This window comes from Phocoena sinus, chromosome 2 (genome assembly GCF_008692025.1).
Source record: "Phocoena sinus isolate mPhoSin1 chromosome 2, mPhoSin1.pri, whole genome shotgun sequence".
NCBI classification, from domain to species: domain Eukaryota; kingdom Metazoa; phylum Chordata; class Mammalia; order Artiodactyla; family Phocoenidae; genus Phocoena; species Phocoena sinus.
Window position 1 is genome coordinate 14,950,559 of NC_045764.1, and position 16,556 is coordinate 14,967,114.

The 16,556-nt window shown below is 37.4% G+C and overlaps 1 protein-coding gene across 1 annotated transcript in view; it reads right to left on the minus strand.

The window, feature by feature from the left end:
* PLXDC2 (plexin domain containing 2) overlaps positions 1-16,556 on the minus strand; it is a 417,331-nt gene that overhangs the window by 122,439 nt on the left and 278,336 nt on the right. The window contains exon 7 of the mRNA XM_032622008.1: positions 12,099-12,217. Coding sequence (XP_032477899.1) covers positions 12,099-12,217 — 119 coding nt within the window. The remainder of the gene's footprint in view (positions 1-12,098; positions 12,218-16,556) is intronic.

Below are 16,556 nucleotides of genomic sequence, written 5' to 3' on the forward strand. Positions count from 1 at the left end.
CCATCTTTCATTTTTATTTTGTTTTCTCCATCTCTTTCCTTCTTTTATATTTTATATATTTTATCTCTAAGTCAAACTCTCTCCCCCTGTGCATTTGATCTGTGGTACATTGACTGCACTAATGGCCTCAGTCCATGGCCTCTTTTTATCCATACTCTGCCGTCTCACTTGGTGGTCCTCTGCCATTCTGCCTCTGCCTCAGTAATATGGCAAAAGAAGACAACAGCAAACTTGAAGCAGAAGAGAGGCTTGAAAAGGTGCTTGTACATTTCCACCTCCTTTCTGGGACTTCTGCCACTGCCATGAGAATATACCCTGCTGAAGATCTATGAGAGACACGTGGAGGAATGTTTTCTTTCTAGCAGAGGTCATCGTTGAACAACTAGCCCCTAGCCAATCCACCAGCTAACAACTGACACATGAGTGAGCCCAGCTGAGATCAGCAGAGTCTTATACCTTGTGAGAAATAAGAAATAGAGTTGTTTAGGCCACTACATTTTGGGGTGATTTGTTACACAGCAATACTAACCAATGCACTCTCTACTAAAGCTCTAATAGCCAATACAAACTTCTCTGTGTGTCTCTATAGAAAATGAAGTAGCATTCTTCCTCCTAGGTTTCTGGGAATCAGGTAAGTATCTCTTTAGGTACAATTAAACTTGAAATATTGGAAAGGTCCATTAAAAAGATGCATTTTCTGCATCTTTTTCTTCACTCTTCTGTATCTTTTTATTTTCTAGTTTATTCTTTTCCCTGTGGATTCCAAAAATGAAGACTAAGGTGTATAATTTACCCAGATTTAGATTCATTTAACTTAAGGTAAATCCATGCAAAATCAAAATGGGTAACCTAACAATGTAGAGAGTTTTTTGTCCACTGAAAATAATCCTATCGTAAATTGGCCAATCCTCTAGGAAGACAGTAGATGACCTGTAAGGACTCTTTCAAACCTCAAATTCAACGATATAATTCTACTGAATGATCTAGATTTTCCCAAGCTTCACCAAGTACATTGTTAATAATGATCCAAAAAAATTATAAGGGTGAATTCATTCATAATATTTATCAGATATTAATTGAACATTTTCTCTGTATTATCGTAGGCACTGGAATTACAGGAGAAAACAAAAAAGCCCCTGCTCTCATAGAGCTTACATTCTAGAGAGTAGAGACTGACACGAAGACAAGTGAACATAAAAAATACAGTATGCCAGGAGGTGGTAAGTGCCAAGGAGGAAATGAAAACATGGGGAAGATACAGCGAGGGATGGGGGCCTCTTTAAGAGAAGGAGTCACAGAAGGTTTCTGTGATACTGTGACTTTTCTGTAGTAGGAGAACCTGCCATATGGAGATTTGGGGAACAGCTCTGTAGAGAGACCAGTACATGCAAAGGCCTTGTTTGAATTGCTGTTGCTGTCTTTTAGGAAATAAAAGGTTATCACTGGAGCAGAGGGAGTAAATAAGAGTGCTGAAGGAGACGGGACGCAGTGACAACAGATCAGAGGGAGCATGTATTCCCTGCCAGCCACGGCAATGACTCTGGATTTTATTCCAAGTTGTATGGGGAAGGGTTAGACCGTCTTGAACAGAGGAAGGACATTCCCTTACATCTGAAAAAGATCACAGTAACTGATGTGTAACCTGGACTGGAGGGGCAAAAGGGAGACAGAGAAACTAGTTAGAAGGGTGTCACCATTTTGCAGATGAGAAATGGGTGGCTTGGAGTACACTAGATAAGTGATCTAGTACACTAGATATACTTATCTAGTACACTAGATAAGTATAAGAGCTGTACACTAGATCTAGTACACTAGATATACTTATCTAGTACACTAGATAAGTATAAGAGCTGGAGCGACCGGAAGATGATTCTGGACGAATATGCCATGAATTTAAGGAGAGTGAGAAAAAGAAGAGAGTCAACAGTGTCACCAAGACTTTTGGTCTTAATAGCAGGAAAAATGGAGTTGAGCTTTTCATCGGAGCCAGCATGTTGCTGCACACCTTCAGGGTTCATTTCCATTGCTGGCTATGAGGATGGTGTGTACTGAAGCATCCAGAGATGGAGGAGACCAGGGCAGGAAGCAGTGGAAAAGGATGATGGCAATACCACTGGCCTCAAATGCTTTTCTTCCAAATTTTATAGAGTTCATGAATAAAAGCATAGAATTTCTAAAACTCTGGTATTTTATCCTGATTAAATATTAACATGAAAATGTACAAGAAGCTTTTGATTCCCTACGTTTTCCTAGAAGCCACCCAAACCTTTGATAAAATGCTTACATATCAGGTTTAGAAAAAAAAACACTTTGGCCAATTGAATTAAATGCTTAATTTGGTAAAAGATTAACAAGGCAAAGTCCAGGCTTTCTCTTAGATTTCTTTCAAGAACATGTCTGCCTCTCTCCACCTGATACTGTCCTATCTTTTTCACTTTGCCTTCTTGGGCTGTTATCTTTTTTACCTCAAAACCTCAAAGGCATGGGGTTGTTCAGCGTAAGGATGGTTCATCCACTCACACTTATTGCAGCCAAGTAACTGGGCTGTGTGAGCTCTCTGTGAGCCAGACTGCAGGTTCCCACGACAGTTTATAATGAGAGGCCGTTTGTTAGGCTGAATCAGGAGCACTGCTAAAACCACATTTAACATGAACTATTTTTTGACTAACATCAACAAAGCAATTGTGTGTATGTATATAAATAAACTATCTAGAATTAGAGCGAAAAGTGTGCAAGAAAGGATCTGTCATAGTGTCACAGTCCCCTAGTCTATAGAGGACTCTGTATTGGGTAAGTACCCAAGTCAGAGAAGCAGGGATGAAGGATGATGCCCAAGTACAAAAACTCTGAAAACTCTGCTTATGGAAGCTATCCTTTATCCTATCTACAAATTTATATTCATCCTTAAAATGTCTCCTAAGTTAGTTCCTGGGGATGTCAGGAAGCCAATCTGAAATAATACAAACTCTGAACTACACAAGCTTTAAAAAAAAATGTAGTTCGTTATTTTCAAATGCCTATAATACTTGCCTTTTTATAATTAAAGCAAAGCTAAATCTTCACTCGGCCTCTGTATCATTTGTAATGAATCATAAATTTTTGAGAATGAGTTTTACAATTAGATTCATTCCACAGGATAGATATAGAAAAGGAGCATTAACGCCAGTTAAAATATGCTTCCATTTCAGCTTACATAAGCATTTATAAACTCTTTTTTTAAAGGTGTTTTAATTTTCCTTCCATTTCACAAGACACAGGTAAGTTTGTTATTTAAGTAAGTATAATTTTTTTCTATAAATGATACAGTAAGCAAATGAAGTATAGCGACAGAAAAGAGTTGGAATAACTAGACAAAATTAATGTAGGAAATGATATTAGGAGTCAGTAAAGGTAGGGCAGAGCACGCTGGCCTTTGGAGGAAGATTCAAATACAAAAGTTGTTCTCTTTTCCGTGCTGTGGTATCATTCTCCAGCACGCAAGGGCCTGACACAATACCGAAAACATGAACGTCTGTCTCTAAAACAGTTAAGGGGATAACAGCATGCTGCTTGAGTCGCAGGGAATAGAATTTTATTTTTCTCTCTGTTCTGCCCTGCAAACCTTGCCAAAACATTCATTCGTTTCCATTATGGCCCGGCTATCTATCTAATAGGCAGCGCAGCATGTCAGCAAGGGTTTGATTGCAGAGTATGTGCTCCCAAGTATGAATCATATGCCTATCAGACGCAACTGGAGAAGAATTAGTCTGAACTCATTTTTGTTAACTCGCTAATCAGCAATGTGATGTCTAATAGCTTAATATATATACATCAAAAAAACCCCAAAGCTTAAAATTTTAACCACTCTTACCTTCACTTAACCCTTAAGTTCCTACCTTATCTCCCTTAAATGTCTGATCAGGCTTCTCCTTACTCAGTAGGGCGTCCAGTTTTAAAAAGTCATGCTCAAAGCAACGCATAAAGCCCTGAGTATTAGCGCTTAGTTGTCTGAAAACTACATTTGAACAGAAGCGCTTTCGGTTAAATTTGACATTATAAAAACATCCATTTGCTTTCCTGAATATCGTTAACATTTTGCACGATTATTTGAATCCCTTTCTAGCTTTTAGATTCTGAACTCTTTTCATATGCCAGGTATTGAGCAATGCACTTACTTGATGGCATGAAAGCAAAGGCGAGCCATACGTTAAAGATATAATCTAACATTCCTCTTACCCCCATCTCCACAATCGTACCCCATAGAAAATCTGGAAGGAGACAACAGCATGAAGTTGGTAAGTAAAAATAGCTGCCTAAACACGGCTGGGAAGAGGAACAGGATTAGGAAACCGCACCCTGGGTTTGGGGAGACATGGGGAAAGTACGAGGCCTTTTGCCTTAGGGATAAATTAGCTCTTTGATCCTGGAATCCTCAGAGCAGGGACTGGATATGGTCTGTACCGGCAGGAGCATCGTGTAGAACAGACCTCTCCACATCACCACAAAGCTTAAATGGAAGTGGGGCTTGGAAGGAGAAAACGTACCCAGGAAGATCAAATACCTTGTCCAGGGACAACATAACCCGCTAGGGGCAGGGCCAGCATTAGAACAAGATTTCTGTTTCTACAATTATTTCTTCTAGATTATTGATCTTGCTTCCTTGCTACTTTATTTATTTATTTTCACTCACAACATTATAAAGGGAGAACGGGTTCAATTTATCATTTTCTTACACTATGGGAAATAAAAGAAAATTAAAATGTTGGGAGTTTAATATGTGAGATAACAAAAAAGTGCAAATGCAAATGAGTTAGATCCTAAATAAAGCCACGAAGATACAACTTTATACTTTATGTACTTAAAATACAGGGAAGTGCTAAGATATAAAATCATCTGTGTCTACATTTTTTTGGGAATTCTTTCTTTTTTAAAAAAATTTTATTGAAGTGTAGTTGACTCACAATGCCATGCTAATCCTGGCTGTACAGCCAAGTGATTCCGTTATACACACATATATTCTTTCTCACACTCCCCTCCATCACAGCCTATCACAGGATACTGAATACAGCTCCCTGCGCCACACAGTAGGATCTTGTTGTTTATCCATTCTACACATAATAGTTTAGATCTGCTAATCCCAAACTCCCAATCTTTCCCTCCCCCACACACCCTCCCCCTTGGCAACCACAAGTCTGTTCTCTATGTCTGTGAGTCTGTTTCTGATTTGTTGATAAGTTCATTTGTGTCATACTTTAGATTCCACATATAAGTGATATCATATGGTATTTGTCTTTCTCTGTCTGACTTGCTTTACTTAGTATGATAATCTCTAGTTGCATCCATGTTGCTGCAAATGGCATTATTTCATTCTTTTTTATGGCTGAGTAGTATTCCATTGTATACATGTACCACATCTTCTTTATCCATTCATCTGCTGATGGACATTTAGGTTGCTTTCATGTCTTGGCTATTGTAAATAGTGCTGCAATAAACATAAGGGTGCATATATCTTTTTGAATTATAGTTTTGTTTGGATATAAGTTCAGGAGTGGGATTGCTGGATCAAATGGCAACTCTATTTTTAGTTTTATTTTTTTTTTTTTCCTTTGCAGTACGCGGGCCTCTCACTGCTGCGGCCTCTCCCATTGAGGAGCACAGGCTCCGGACGCGCAGGCTCAGCGGCCATGGCTCACAGGCCCAGCCTCTCTGCGGCACGCAGGATCCTCCCGGACCGAGGCACGAACCCGCGTCCCCTGCATCGGCAGGCAGACCCCCAACCACTGCGCCACCAGGGAAGCCCCTATTTTTAGTTTTTTGAGAAACCTCCATATTGTTCTCCATAGTGGCTGCACCACATGAATTGTTTTTTTTATTCAACATTCCCCACACCTTCCTGGGTGGTGGTAATAGATGTTCCATGAAAAATGCATTCCCAGGTCAAAAAAGTTTGATCAGCTCTGGGTTAAATGAAGTTAATTTACCTTTGTGGCTGTTCTTCTCAGAGCCTTTCATTGTTAATAGGCATTGGGAAAAGCACATTCTGGGAAACGCTCAATTTAGAAAACACACAATTTGAGAGACATTTACTTAATTTATTAAAGAGCCATTTTGCTTTGCTTTCCTCTGCAGAGACATGTTCTCAGTTATGGAATTATTTCTTGAGAGTTTATAATTAGCATTTCGTGTCATCTGGGTTTTCTCAATCTTATACATTTGTTAAATAAATTTTATTTAAATTTCATATATATATATATATATATATATAGTTTCTCGGATGCATATATATTATTTTAACACATGTTAAACGTTCTCACATATACAGCAATAGCCATAAAGGCAAATCACTTCATATCTAAATGTCAGTTGTTTCACTGTTCAGTTCTTTTTGGTTTTCTCTTACTCCCTTGAATTATTTTTTTCTATAAATTTTACAAGTTCAGCAAGTGTTCATCTTTTAATGCTTTCAGGATGATTACCATGAATGAAGGGTCATTACAGTTTAAACAAGAGAAATAGTCTTCAAATACATTTTAAAAATGCATTTAGGGTGACAGTTAAACCTACAACCAATTGGCAATGGTGATTTATTAACTATGCATTCTTCCACAGAAACAGTAAATGTTACACTAAGGAACATTAGGATTAAATACTTAAATGGTAGAAGTAATTAAAAAGTAATTTTACTTAATAAACAATAAAGTTCCTCTATACAGACCTCCTCTAAAATTTGCTGCTGAAGGAGATTGTAAGGTAATCAACCAAGAAAATGGATAAAGTGGGCTGACTCTCAGGTGAGATATGTATTCTCTATGAGTTCCCCTGTGGCCATGTAGAAGGATTACGTGACTTTTTAATTGTATTGTCTCAAACTGATGACCACTCTGTACCTCCCATGAACTGGTGAAAAAAATTAATCAAATTTCCAATAGACACAAAATGAATCACATCCTTCCTGAGTCTGTATCTAAAGTAACAATAAATTCAAAATATAATAGGAGAAGAGAGACGAAACAAGTCAGAGGAAATGCAACTTCTAATATATGATAGTATACTAGGATAGGCAGCATCAAGAAATATAAGAAATTTGATTCCAAGTCTCTAATGTGTTTGGAATCACATCTTTCTTGTGAACAGGTAGTTTCCTTGTTACATTATCAAGAGACCAAGAATTTCAGGTCTACATTGTAATAAAGCAAACAATCATCACTATTCAATGGTAACTTAAAATAATATAAAGAATCTGGTTTCTAGGATGACAGCTAGTTATTTTTATTAACAGAATAGGAAACGGGAATTTGATTTTCCCAAATTCCATTTATCTAAGAAAGGACATATGTTTTTACTATTATTTTTACTTATGCACAACTTCTTTTCACTTTTTAAAAAAAATTAATAAAATAAGTGCTGTGGAAAGGCAAACCATTCTTACCTGTGCTCTCAAGTGGCTGAGTTACACTACAATAATGACTAACCAGGAAAGACTGTCAGGGATATCAAAGTGAATAAAGCAATACAGCCATTTCTTGTAAAGGAAGTTTGTAGGGAGGCACTAAGGTACAGTGGTTGGGCCTATGGGCTCTGGAGTCATATTCCCTTGGATGAATCTTTGTTTCATAATTTTGGGAAAGTTACTTAACCTCTCTGGGTGTTTTGGGTTCCTTCTCTGTAAATGATAAAAGTGACAACCTCTTAGTTTTTGTGAGAATAATATAAGACAAATTTTAAGCATGTCGGTCACTGCCTAGCATATATGAAGAGCTCAATAAACGTTAGAGTTTACAAATTTGGAGGTTGCTTTTAAAAACGAACGGGGCTTCTGGTTGTGGCAGACAAACTTGTATAAGGCCATCATTTCTACTACTGAGACCAAGCAGGAAAGATAAAAAACATATGAAAAGCATCTGTTGAAGGCATCAGGTGGCTGTCAAAGAACAAGGACCTGAAAAGCCAAGATTCCAAAGAAAGGAAATCACAGAGGTGAAACCAACACTGCTTTCCCTTCAAGGCATTTGACAATTAATGGGCCAGATTTAGAGACAGAAAATTTGAACAGAACTTCAGGCAGTCTCATGGAGTTGTGGAAAACACAGAGCTCAGGACCACTAAGGCAAAAGGTCCATAGTAATTACCCAGGCGTTTTGTGGAGATTCCTGAAGGACTACATTCTAAGAGTTAGGGCTAACCGGAAATATACCAGTTTTTATAAGGGCCAATGCTCAACTGTGAATGAGCTTAGTCCTGCTCAGTAGTAAGTAATCTGTTCCCTCCTAACTGCCTAACAAAAAAAGGAAACCCTTCCTTGAAGAAGAAAATATCATCCACAACCTCAAAGCATCTCTTTACTCTTTTGTAAACAATGCCCAACATTTGATCAAAAATTACCTAACATGCAAGGAGACATGACCAGTCAATGAAAATCTACAGAAAAAGAAACAAAGTAAAAAAGAGATGATAGAAACAGACCCATAGGAAATCTAGATATTAGAGTTAGCTATAAACTTTAAAAGAACTGTTATTAATATATTTAAGAATATAGATGACAAGATGGTTAATTTCATTAGGTAATTAAATCTATGCAAAAGAAACAAATGGATACCCTGAAACTGAAAAATGCATTAAAGTGAATGGTTGATAATTTGAGAGGAAACTTTTGAAAAAAACAATATGTTTTTTGTGTTTTGACTTCCATCCTAGGTAAACTGTATCTTTGAAATTAACTAAAATAAACAGCTGTGTAGCAATAAGGGCCTATAACTTAAAACATAATTTCAAATCTTTGGTTGAATAATAAATAGCTATAATCTTGGGACAGGTAACTTATTTAAAGGAATCTGTGTCCCCACTACTTCTCTCACCAGTATGGTTAGGAGAACACAGTGACTTTGTGAAGGATCATTAAATTCTTTGAACAAATCTGTATTTACTCTTATTTCACACAGCAGTAGTAACTGCCCTATCTCAATCTCATTAAGATTGTTATAAGTACAAATGTATTTCCTAATTTTTTGATCATTATTTATCACAGTCTGCACTGTGAAAAACTATGCTGTTGGAGACATGACTACATACCGAACATGACAGAATTGGAGGTCATCTGAGTGGTTAGTATGGGCAGTTGGCACATTAAGAGTTACTAAGAGAGGGGCTTCCCTGGTGGTGCAGTGGTTGAGAGCCTGCCAGCCGATGCAGGGGACACGGGTTTGTGCCCCGGTCTGGGAAGATCCCACATGCTGCGGAGCGGCTGGGCCCGTGAGCCATGGCCGCTGAGCCTGCGCGTCCGGAGCCCGTGCTCCACAACGGGAGAGGCCACAGCGGTGAGAGGCCCGCGTACCGCAAAAAAAAAAAAGAGTTACTAAGAGAAACATAATTAACTACTGGAATAAATCATTTGAGGGTAATAAAAGTGAAATTTGTGTCAAAAATTTATTCAATGAAATACTAATTTTCCTCCACGTTGAGTAAAATTATTAGTAGTTTCTGAATAAACCAGAATTTTTCTTCTCACTCATGTAAAATATAATAAAATAAAACAAAGCTGGCATTAATCAGTTAAAAGCAACTAATTAGAGTAAGAACCGCACTTACCTTGCAACCTATAACTTTGCTTCGGTATATTTAATCTGAATAGGAATACAAAATTATACTCCTTATATTCTTAGGTTCTTACAATTTCATTAGCTCTATAGCTTAATTAGGAATACTTCTCCTGACTTTATGGGACTGTAATTGTGTAATATATGGGAGTCATATAAAAAGATTACTAAACACCAAACATTAACAAATATTTATTGGAAAAAAACAAATGAGAAATAGATTTGTGACTTGTTTTACATAATCTCCTTGGGAAAGAAAAAAATGTTGAGGTATTTTGGGGTCACCACATTAAGGTTTTTTGTTCTGGATTTGTCCTTAACTAGCTCTGTAAACTCAAGCATGTCATTTAACCTTTCTGATTGTCTGCTTAGCTATAAAATAAATAAAGATAAAATAAAGATAAATTGTGTATGATCTAACTCCATAATTAAGCCACACACATTTATTAAACACCTTTTATGTGCCAGTGCCTTTGTAAAAGGCTAAGAATATTAAGAATATAAGTTACTGTTGAAGAATTGATAACTATAATGTATGTGAAAGCACTTTGTCAAGGATAATACATTATGTAATGATAATACATCAATTACATAATATTTATGTAATTGAAATTATAAATATTTTTCTAGAAAGGCCAGGAGCACCTAGCTCTCACCTCAAATGCATGGGGATCCTTATTGTGGCAAATTTTACAAATAGAAATTTGCCTCAGCAAAATAAAATACATGACAGTTATCAGGAAGCAAAGAGGTAGAATAGGAAATAAGTAACCGTTTTTTAACCAGGACAGAGAAAGGACAGTGAGGCAAATAATAAAGTAGTGATTTCTTTAGAACTCTAAATTCAGAAGGACTGATAGTCTGGAAATATTAAGAAAGTGTTAAAATTGCCTGTCAGCTTAATATTCTCATGACAAAACAGGAAAACCATAATGGAAAATTTCTCTTTGATTAAATAAAGAAAAGAAAAGGACATTTTAAAAATACCAACCTCACTACAAAGAGAGAATAGGAAAAATAAACTGTTACTCTGCAATGTGAGACACCCATTGAGAACAGTATAAATAAAGATGACAATTTTGATAATAAAGACTAGCGAGAGAGACCACAATAAGAACACAAACCTCTGTTTTGACAAAGCCTGCAATTAGTGAGATTTTAGATTCTAGACTTACTGACTCTGCCTCTTTCCAGAAATTTTACCACTGTTGGTTAAAATGTTGAAAATAATATTCCATAACATCATTCTACAGTCCCAGCAATACACTAGATTATAATGAAAACTAGAATGAGTCCATTTGAGCAATATTGTCTCAGCTTCCAGGGAGTGTGATATAAGGATATGGTGGGCTATGATAAGAAAACATAGCTCTGGATAAGGAAGCACCAAGCAGAACGGATCTTACATTATATTCTGTGTATACTATTGCCCCAAGTAAATGATTAATTCCACACGGAAGAATTCTTCAAAAGAGTGGAAACATATAACATGGTTATGAGATTTCCAAAAGTTGGCCTATTGAGTTGAAATACAACCATCCCTCACTTTATAGAAAAGATAGATTTCAGAAGACATGACCAAAGTGAATCCTTTTTAAATTGTCAGCATCTTTTTAATAGCCAGGGATTCATTTCCCAAGGGAAAAATAACCCTTCAATTGAAAATAAGATGTTGAATCTGTATTAAAAATACCCATTAATCCATGGGTTAATAATGCCCATTATCAATTCACATTGTGACTACTAACTGCCTAAAACATCACATCTGATATATTATTCTTATATTCTTTATTTTCTTCCCCCAAAGTTTAGGTTGTCTAATAGACCTTAATTACACTGTCAATAGAGTTTTAAGCCAAACATGCTATTATTCTAATTTAGACGTTCTGTAAACTAAAGGCTACAATTTAGTCAATTTCCATTCCCTGTCAATTTGGTAAAATGAAACAAACTAAGTTTAAATTTCTTTATTCTGTCTGTCACTTTGATCTCTAATTAATCTTTCCTATCAGGTGGCAATAAACATTGGCCAAAGGGATTGTGGACTCAGCTGTCGTGGAATACTTTCAGTATTGGGTCACTGAGCCACACAAGACTTCATGTCTATTAACACTTTTGAAATTATAGCCAAAAAATGTCAAAGAAGTTGACAAGGCAAAAACAAATAAATAGTATAAATATAAGTAATCAGATTTAGATGAAAATCCTTCCAAATTGGAAATATTTTTTCTTAGAGATATTTCATTATACTACCACAAGAATATAATTATTTAATAATTTTATGAAACTCATGGGTCAGAATGCCAAGGATATCAGAATGCAAAATAAAACAAAACCCAAAGAATTAACAATTAGTGCTACTCGGTAGATTTTAAAAATTGTATTTTTTTCAATAAAGCAAAAGAAACCAAGAGGTGAGAAAATGATCTGAGGTTCATGACTGTAAAATGTCCTTTTCTTGACACATGGAGGAAAAGATAGAGAGGTCAAGTTAATAGGGAAGGAGATTATCAGTACATTACTTACTTCCTTATATCCGAAGATGATACGTCCATCCATGAGGAGGGTTGCTTGGAATGTGAAGCTTCCCAGGTTGTAATTATCCTGGAGATGTACGTGGTCCCACTGGACAACAAGCGCTGTGCCTATACACCCCATTGGAACAAAAGAAATGCAGTGAGAAAAATGTATCAATCAATTCTGGTGGGAATCTTCACAAATCATGGATCTAACCTTCACATCTAGTAGCTGTGCTGCTTGAATTTTACATAGTTAACTGGATTTCTGTTACTGACATAGCATTTGGGATACTTTTAAAGAATTGAGTATTCTCTAAATATTTGGTAAAATCTAACCTCATACTGAGGTTAATATTGAGCCCAGTATGGGGGAATTTTGCCTGAGGAAGTCCATTAATGTTAATGGGTACTGTCTGCTTAAATTTCCGTGAGCCACTTTCAAAATGCAACCCAAGTGGCTTGAATGAACTTCAAATACATTTGACAAATGCTGAGAGAGAAAGGAACACATTCAGGGAAGCTAGAATCAGACTTGAAAATGTCTATTTCGTACTTAGAATTATACACTTCCATATGCTAAAGAAATTTCTTTAACACTCATGGGAATTTTCCTCTTTAATTCACAATGTCTGCATTCCTTTGCTGTACTGCTTCTAAAAGGTTGCAAGGTAGCTTAAAGGGCCTCAGGCTAACATTTCTGAAGCCCCTTTAAGTACACTGGGATGAATCTTCAGTACTATATATCATATTCTGACGAGTCAACCTGCCAGTGTTTATTATAAAAGTATTAACATGAAACAGTAATTGAAACACAGTTTAATAGCCACCAATAAGAATTTATATTTTGTTTTGTTTTGATCAGTGTTTCTCTTTTAGGTTTTACTTATATTTATTTATTTATTTTACTGGGGTACATATGGTTGTTTTACAACATTGTGTTAGTTTCTACTGTACAGCAAAGTGGAGTTCCCTGTGCTATACAGCAGGTTCTCATTAGTTACCTATTTTATATGTATTAGTTAGTGTATATGTCAATCCCAATCTCCCAACTCATCCCACCACCCCTCTTTCCCCCCTTTGGTGTCCATACGTTTGTTCTCTACATCTGTGTCTCTATTTCTGCCTTGCAAACAGGTTCATCTGTACCATTTTTCTAGATTCCACATATATGCGTTAATATACGATACTTGTTTTCTCTTTGTGACTTACTTCACTCTGTATGACAGTCTTTAGGTCCATCCACATCTCTATAAATGACCCAATTTTGTTCTTTTTTATGGCTGAGTAATATTCCATTGTATATATGCACCACATCTTCTTTATCCATTCGTCTGTCAATAGGCATTTAGGTTGCTTCCATGACCTGGCTATTGTAAATAGTGCTGCAATGAACATTGGGGTGCATGCGTCTTTTTGAGTTATGGTTTTCTCTGGGTATATGCCCAATAGTGGGATTGCTGGGTCACATGGTAATTCTATTTTTAGTTCTTTAAGGAACCTCCATGCTGTTCTCCATAGTGGCTGTGTCAATTTACATTCCCACCAACAGTGCAAAAGGGTTCTCTTTTCTCCACACCCTCTCCAGCCATTTATTGTTTGTAGATTTTTTGATGATGGCCATTCTGACTGGTATGAGATGATACCTCATTGTAGTTTTGATTTGCATTTCTCTAATGATTAGTGATGTTGAGCATCTTTTCATGTGTTTGTTGGCCATCTGTATATCTTCTTTGGAGAAATGTCTATTTAGGTCTTCTGCCCAGTTTTTGATTGGGTTGTTTTTTTTTTTTAATATTGATCTGCATGAGCTGTTTGTATATTTTGGAGATTAATCCTTTGTCTGTTGATTCGTTTGCAATTATTTTCTCCCATTCTGAGAGTTGTCTTTTCATCTTGTTTATGGTTTGCTTTGCTGTGCGGAAGCTTTTAAGTTTCATTAGGTCCCATTTGTTTATTTTTGTTTTTATTTCCTACTCTCGAAGGCAGGTCAAAAAAGATCTTGCTGTGATTTATGTCAAAGAGCATTCTTCCTATGTTTTCTTCTGAGAGTTTTATAGTTTCCGGTCTTACTTTTAGGTCTTTAATCCATTTTGAGTTTATTTTTGTGTATTGTGTTAGGGAGTGTTCTAATTTCATTAACTGACACTGTTTAAGAAAACAAATGAGCAGCTAAGATGTTTGCTTAGCTCTAAGTATTGGATTTTCTAATCTTTTAAAAAGTCTTGTTGCCAAAAAATGATGTACAGAAATGAAACTCACAGAACTAAGAGAGCATAACTTATCTCCCAGGTCAGTAAGTATATGATTAAAAAGAAAAAAAATCAATATTGCATGACAGAGAGCTTTTGGGTTAGTGAAGATGTGGAGATGCTAGGAGAGTAGAGTGCCCAGAGAGGGCATGTATGCTCCATACCCTTTCCCATGTAACTTGCCCTATACGTTTCTTCTGTCTGACTTCCTGAGTTCATTCCTGTACCAGGTGATTGGAGTAGACCAGAACACCGTCATTACTGTGTTTTTGAGTATAACTTAATGCTGAGATCTTTTGACCAAGATGGCAGCATAGGAGGCTCCTGACTTCCCCTCTTCCCATGGATACACTGAATGTACAGCTACACAAGGAGCAATTTCCTTTGAGAGAAATCCAAGATTAGCTGAGTGACTGCTATACATGAGGCAACTGAGAAAATACCCGTAATGAAAGTGCACACATCTAGGTGCTTACTGTGATCCTCTGGAGCGCAAAAGAGCCAGTGGGTACTTCCCCTACCTTGTTCCTTTGGCTCAGTCCAAGGATAAAACCAAGTCACCAGCATCTCTCTGGAAGGAGCTTGCACACATGTCTGGCACCCAGCTTTTGTGGCTGCCACCTGAGGACAGGCCCCCAGGTCATCTTGCTCTGAGAGACAATGGGGTTTGCATTCATGAGTCCCACAGGACTGTAGCACACAAAGAAGCAATTGTTAACAGGCACACCTGTGAGCACTTGCATCACTTGCATTGGCTATCCCCTCGAGGCTCAGTAGAGAGGGAGCAGACAAAATACCTGTCTCCCAGTTTATCCCTGGAGAGGATTTGACTGCATACTTTTCCAGTATGCTGCTGCCTGAGGGACTGCCAACAAATCTAGGTGCTGACTGCGATCTTCCCCTTTGGGAAACTGATGGCTCTTGGCACAACCAAAACTACTGGATGCCACTGAGAACAAAGATGGTGCCTTGAACAATCACAAAGGTTTGGAAGACAACCAGGAGCTTGAGCTAAGCTGATTGATGAAGTTCATGTTGTACAGAAAACCACTCTGACAAGACTGAAAGAGGTAGCTATTTATCTGATGTACAAAAACTAACAGTGAGTAAAGAAAAATGAAGAAACAGGGGAATATGTTCCAAACAAAAAACAAGATAAATCTCTAGAAACTGATCTTAACGAAACAGAAGTAAGTGATTTACCCAAATGAGTTCAAAATAACAGTCGTAAGTATGCTCACTGGACTTCCCTGGCAGTCCAGTGGTGAAGATTCTGTGTTTCCATTTCAGGGGCCACAGGTTTGATCCCTGGGTGGGGGACCAAGATCCGGTATGCCACACAGTGCAGCCAAAAAACAACAAAAAAAAGATGCTCACTGAGGTCAGGAGAGCAATGCATGAACAAAGTGAGAATTTCAACGAAGAGACAGAAAATATAAAAAGTACTAAATAGAAATCATAGCACTGAAGAATACAATAACTGACTGGAAGTTTTAATAGAGGGGTTCAACAACAGACTATATCAAGTAAAAGAAAAGATCAACACACTTGAAAACATATCAGCGGAACTGATCCAATTAGAGGAGCAGAGAGAGAACAAAAAGAATGAAAAAGAGTGAAGATAGCTTAAGGGACATATGGGACACCATCAAGTAGACCAATATTCACATTATAGGGATTTCAGAATGAGAAGAGAGAGAGAAAGGGGCAGAAGGATTATTCAGAGAGGACTTCCCAGGTGGTGCAGTGGTTAAGAATCTGTCTGCCAATGCAGGGGACACGGGTTCGAGCCCTGGTCTGGGAAGATCCCACATGCCTCAGAGCAACTAAGCCCACGCACCACAACTACTGAGGCTGTGCTCTAGAGCCTGCAAACCACAACTACTGAGCCCATGTGCCACAACTACTGAAGCCCACATGCCTAGAGCCTGTGCTCTGCAACAAGAGAAGCCACCTCAGTGAGAAGCCCGCCCACCACAACGAAGAGTAGCCCCGCTCGCCGCAACTAGAGAAAGCTTGCGTGCAGCAATGAAGACCCAACGCAGCCAAAAATAAATTAAAAATAAAATGATTATTCAAAGAACTAATGGCTGAAAACTTCCTTAACCTGGGGAAAAAAAACAGACATCCAGATCCAGAAAGCTCAAAAATACCAAAAAAAGATGAATCATAAGGGATTTACACTGAAACACATTATAATCAAATTAACAGAAGTT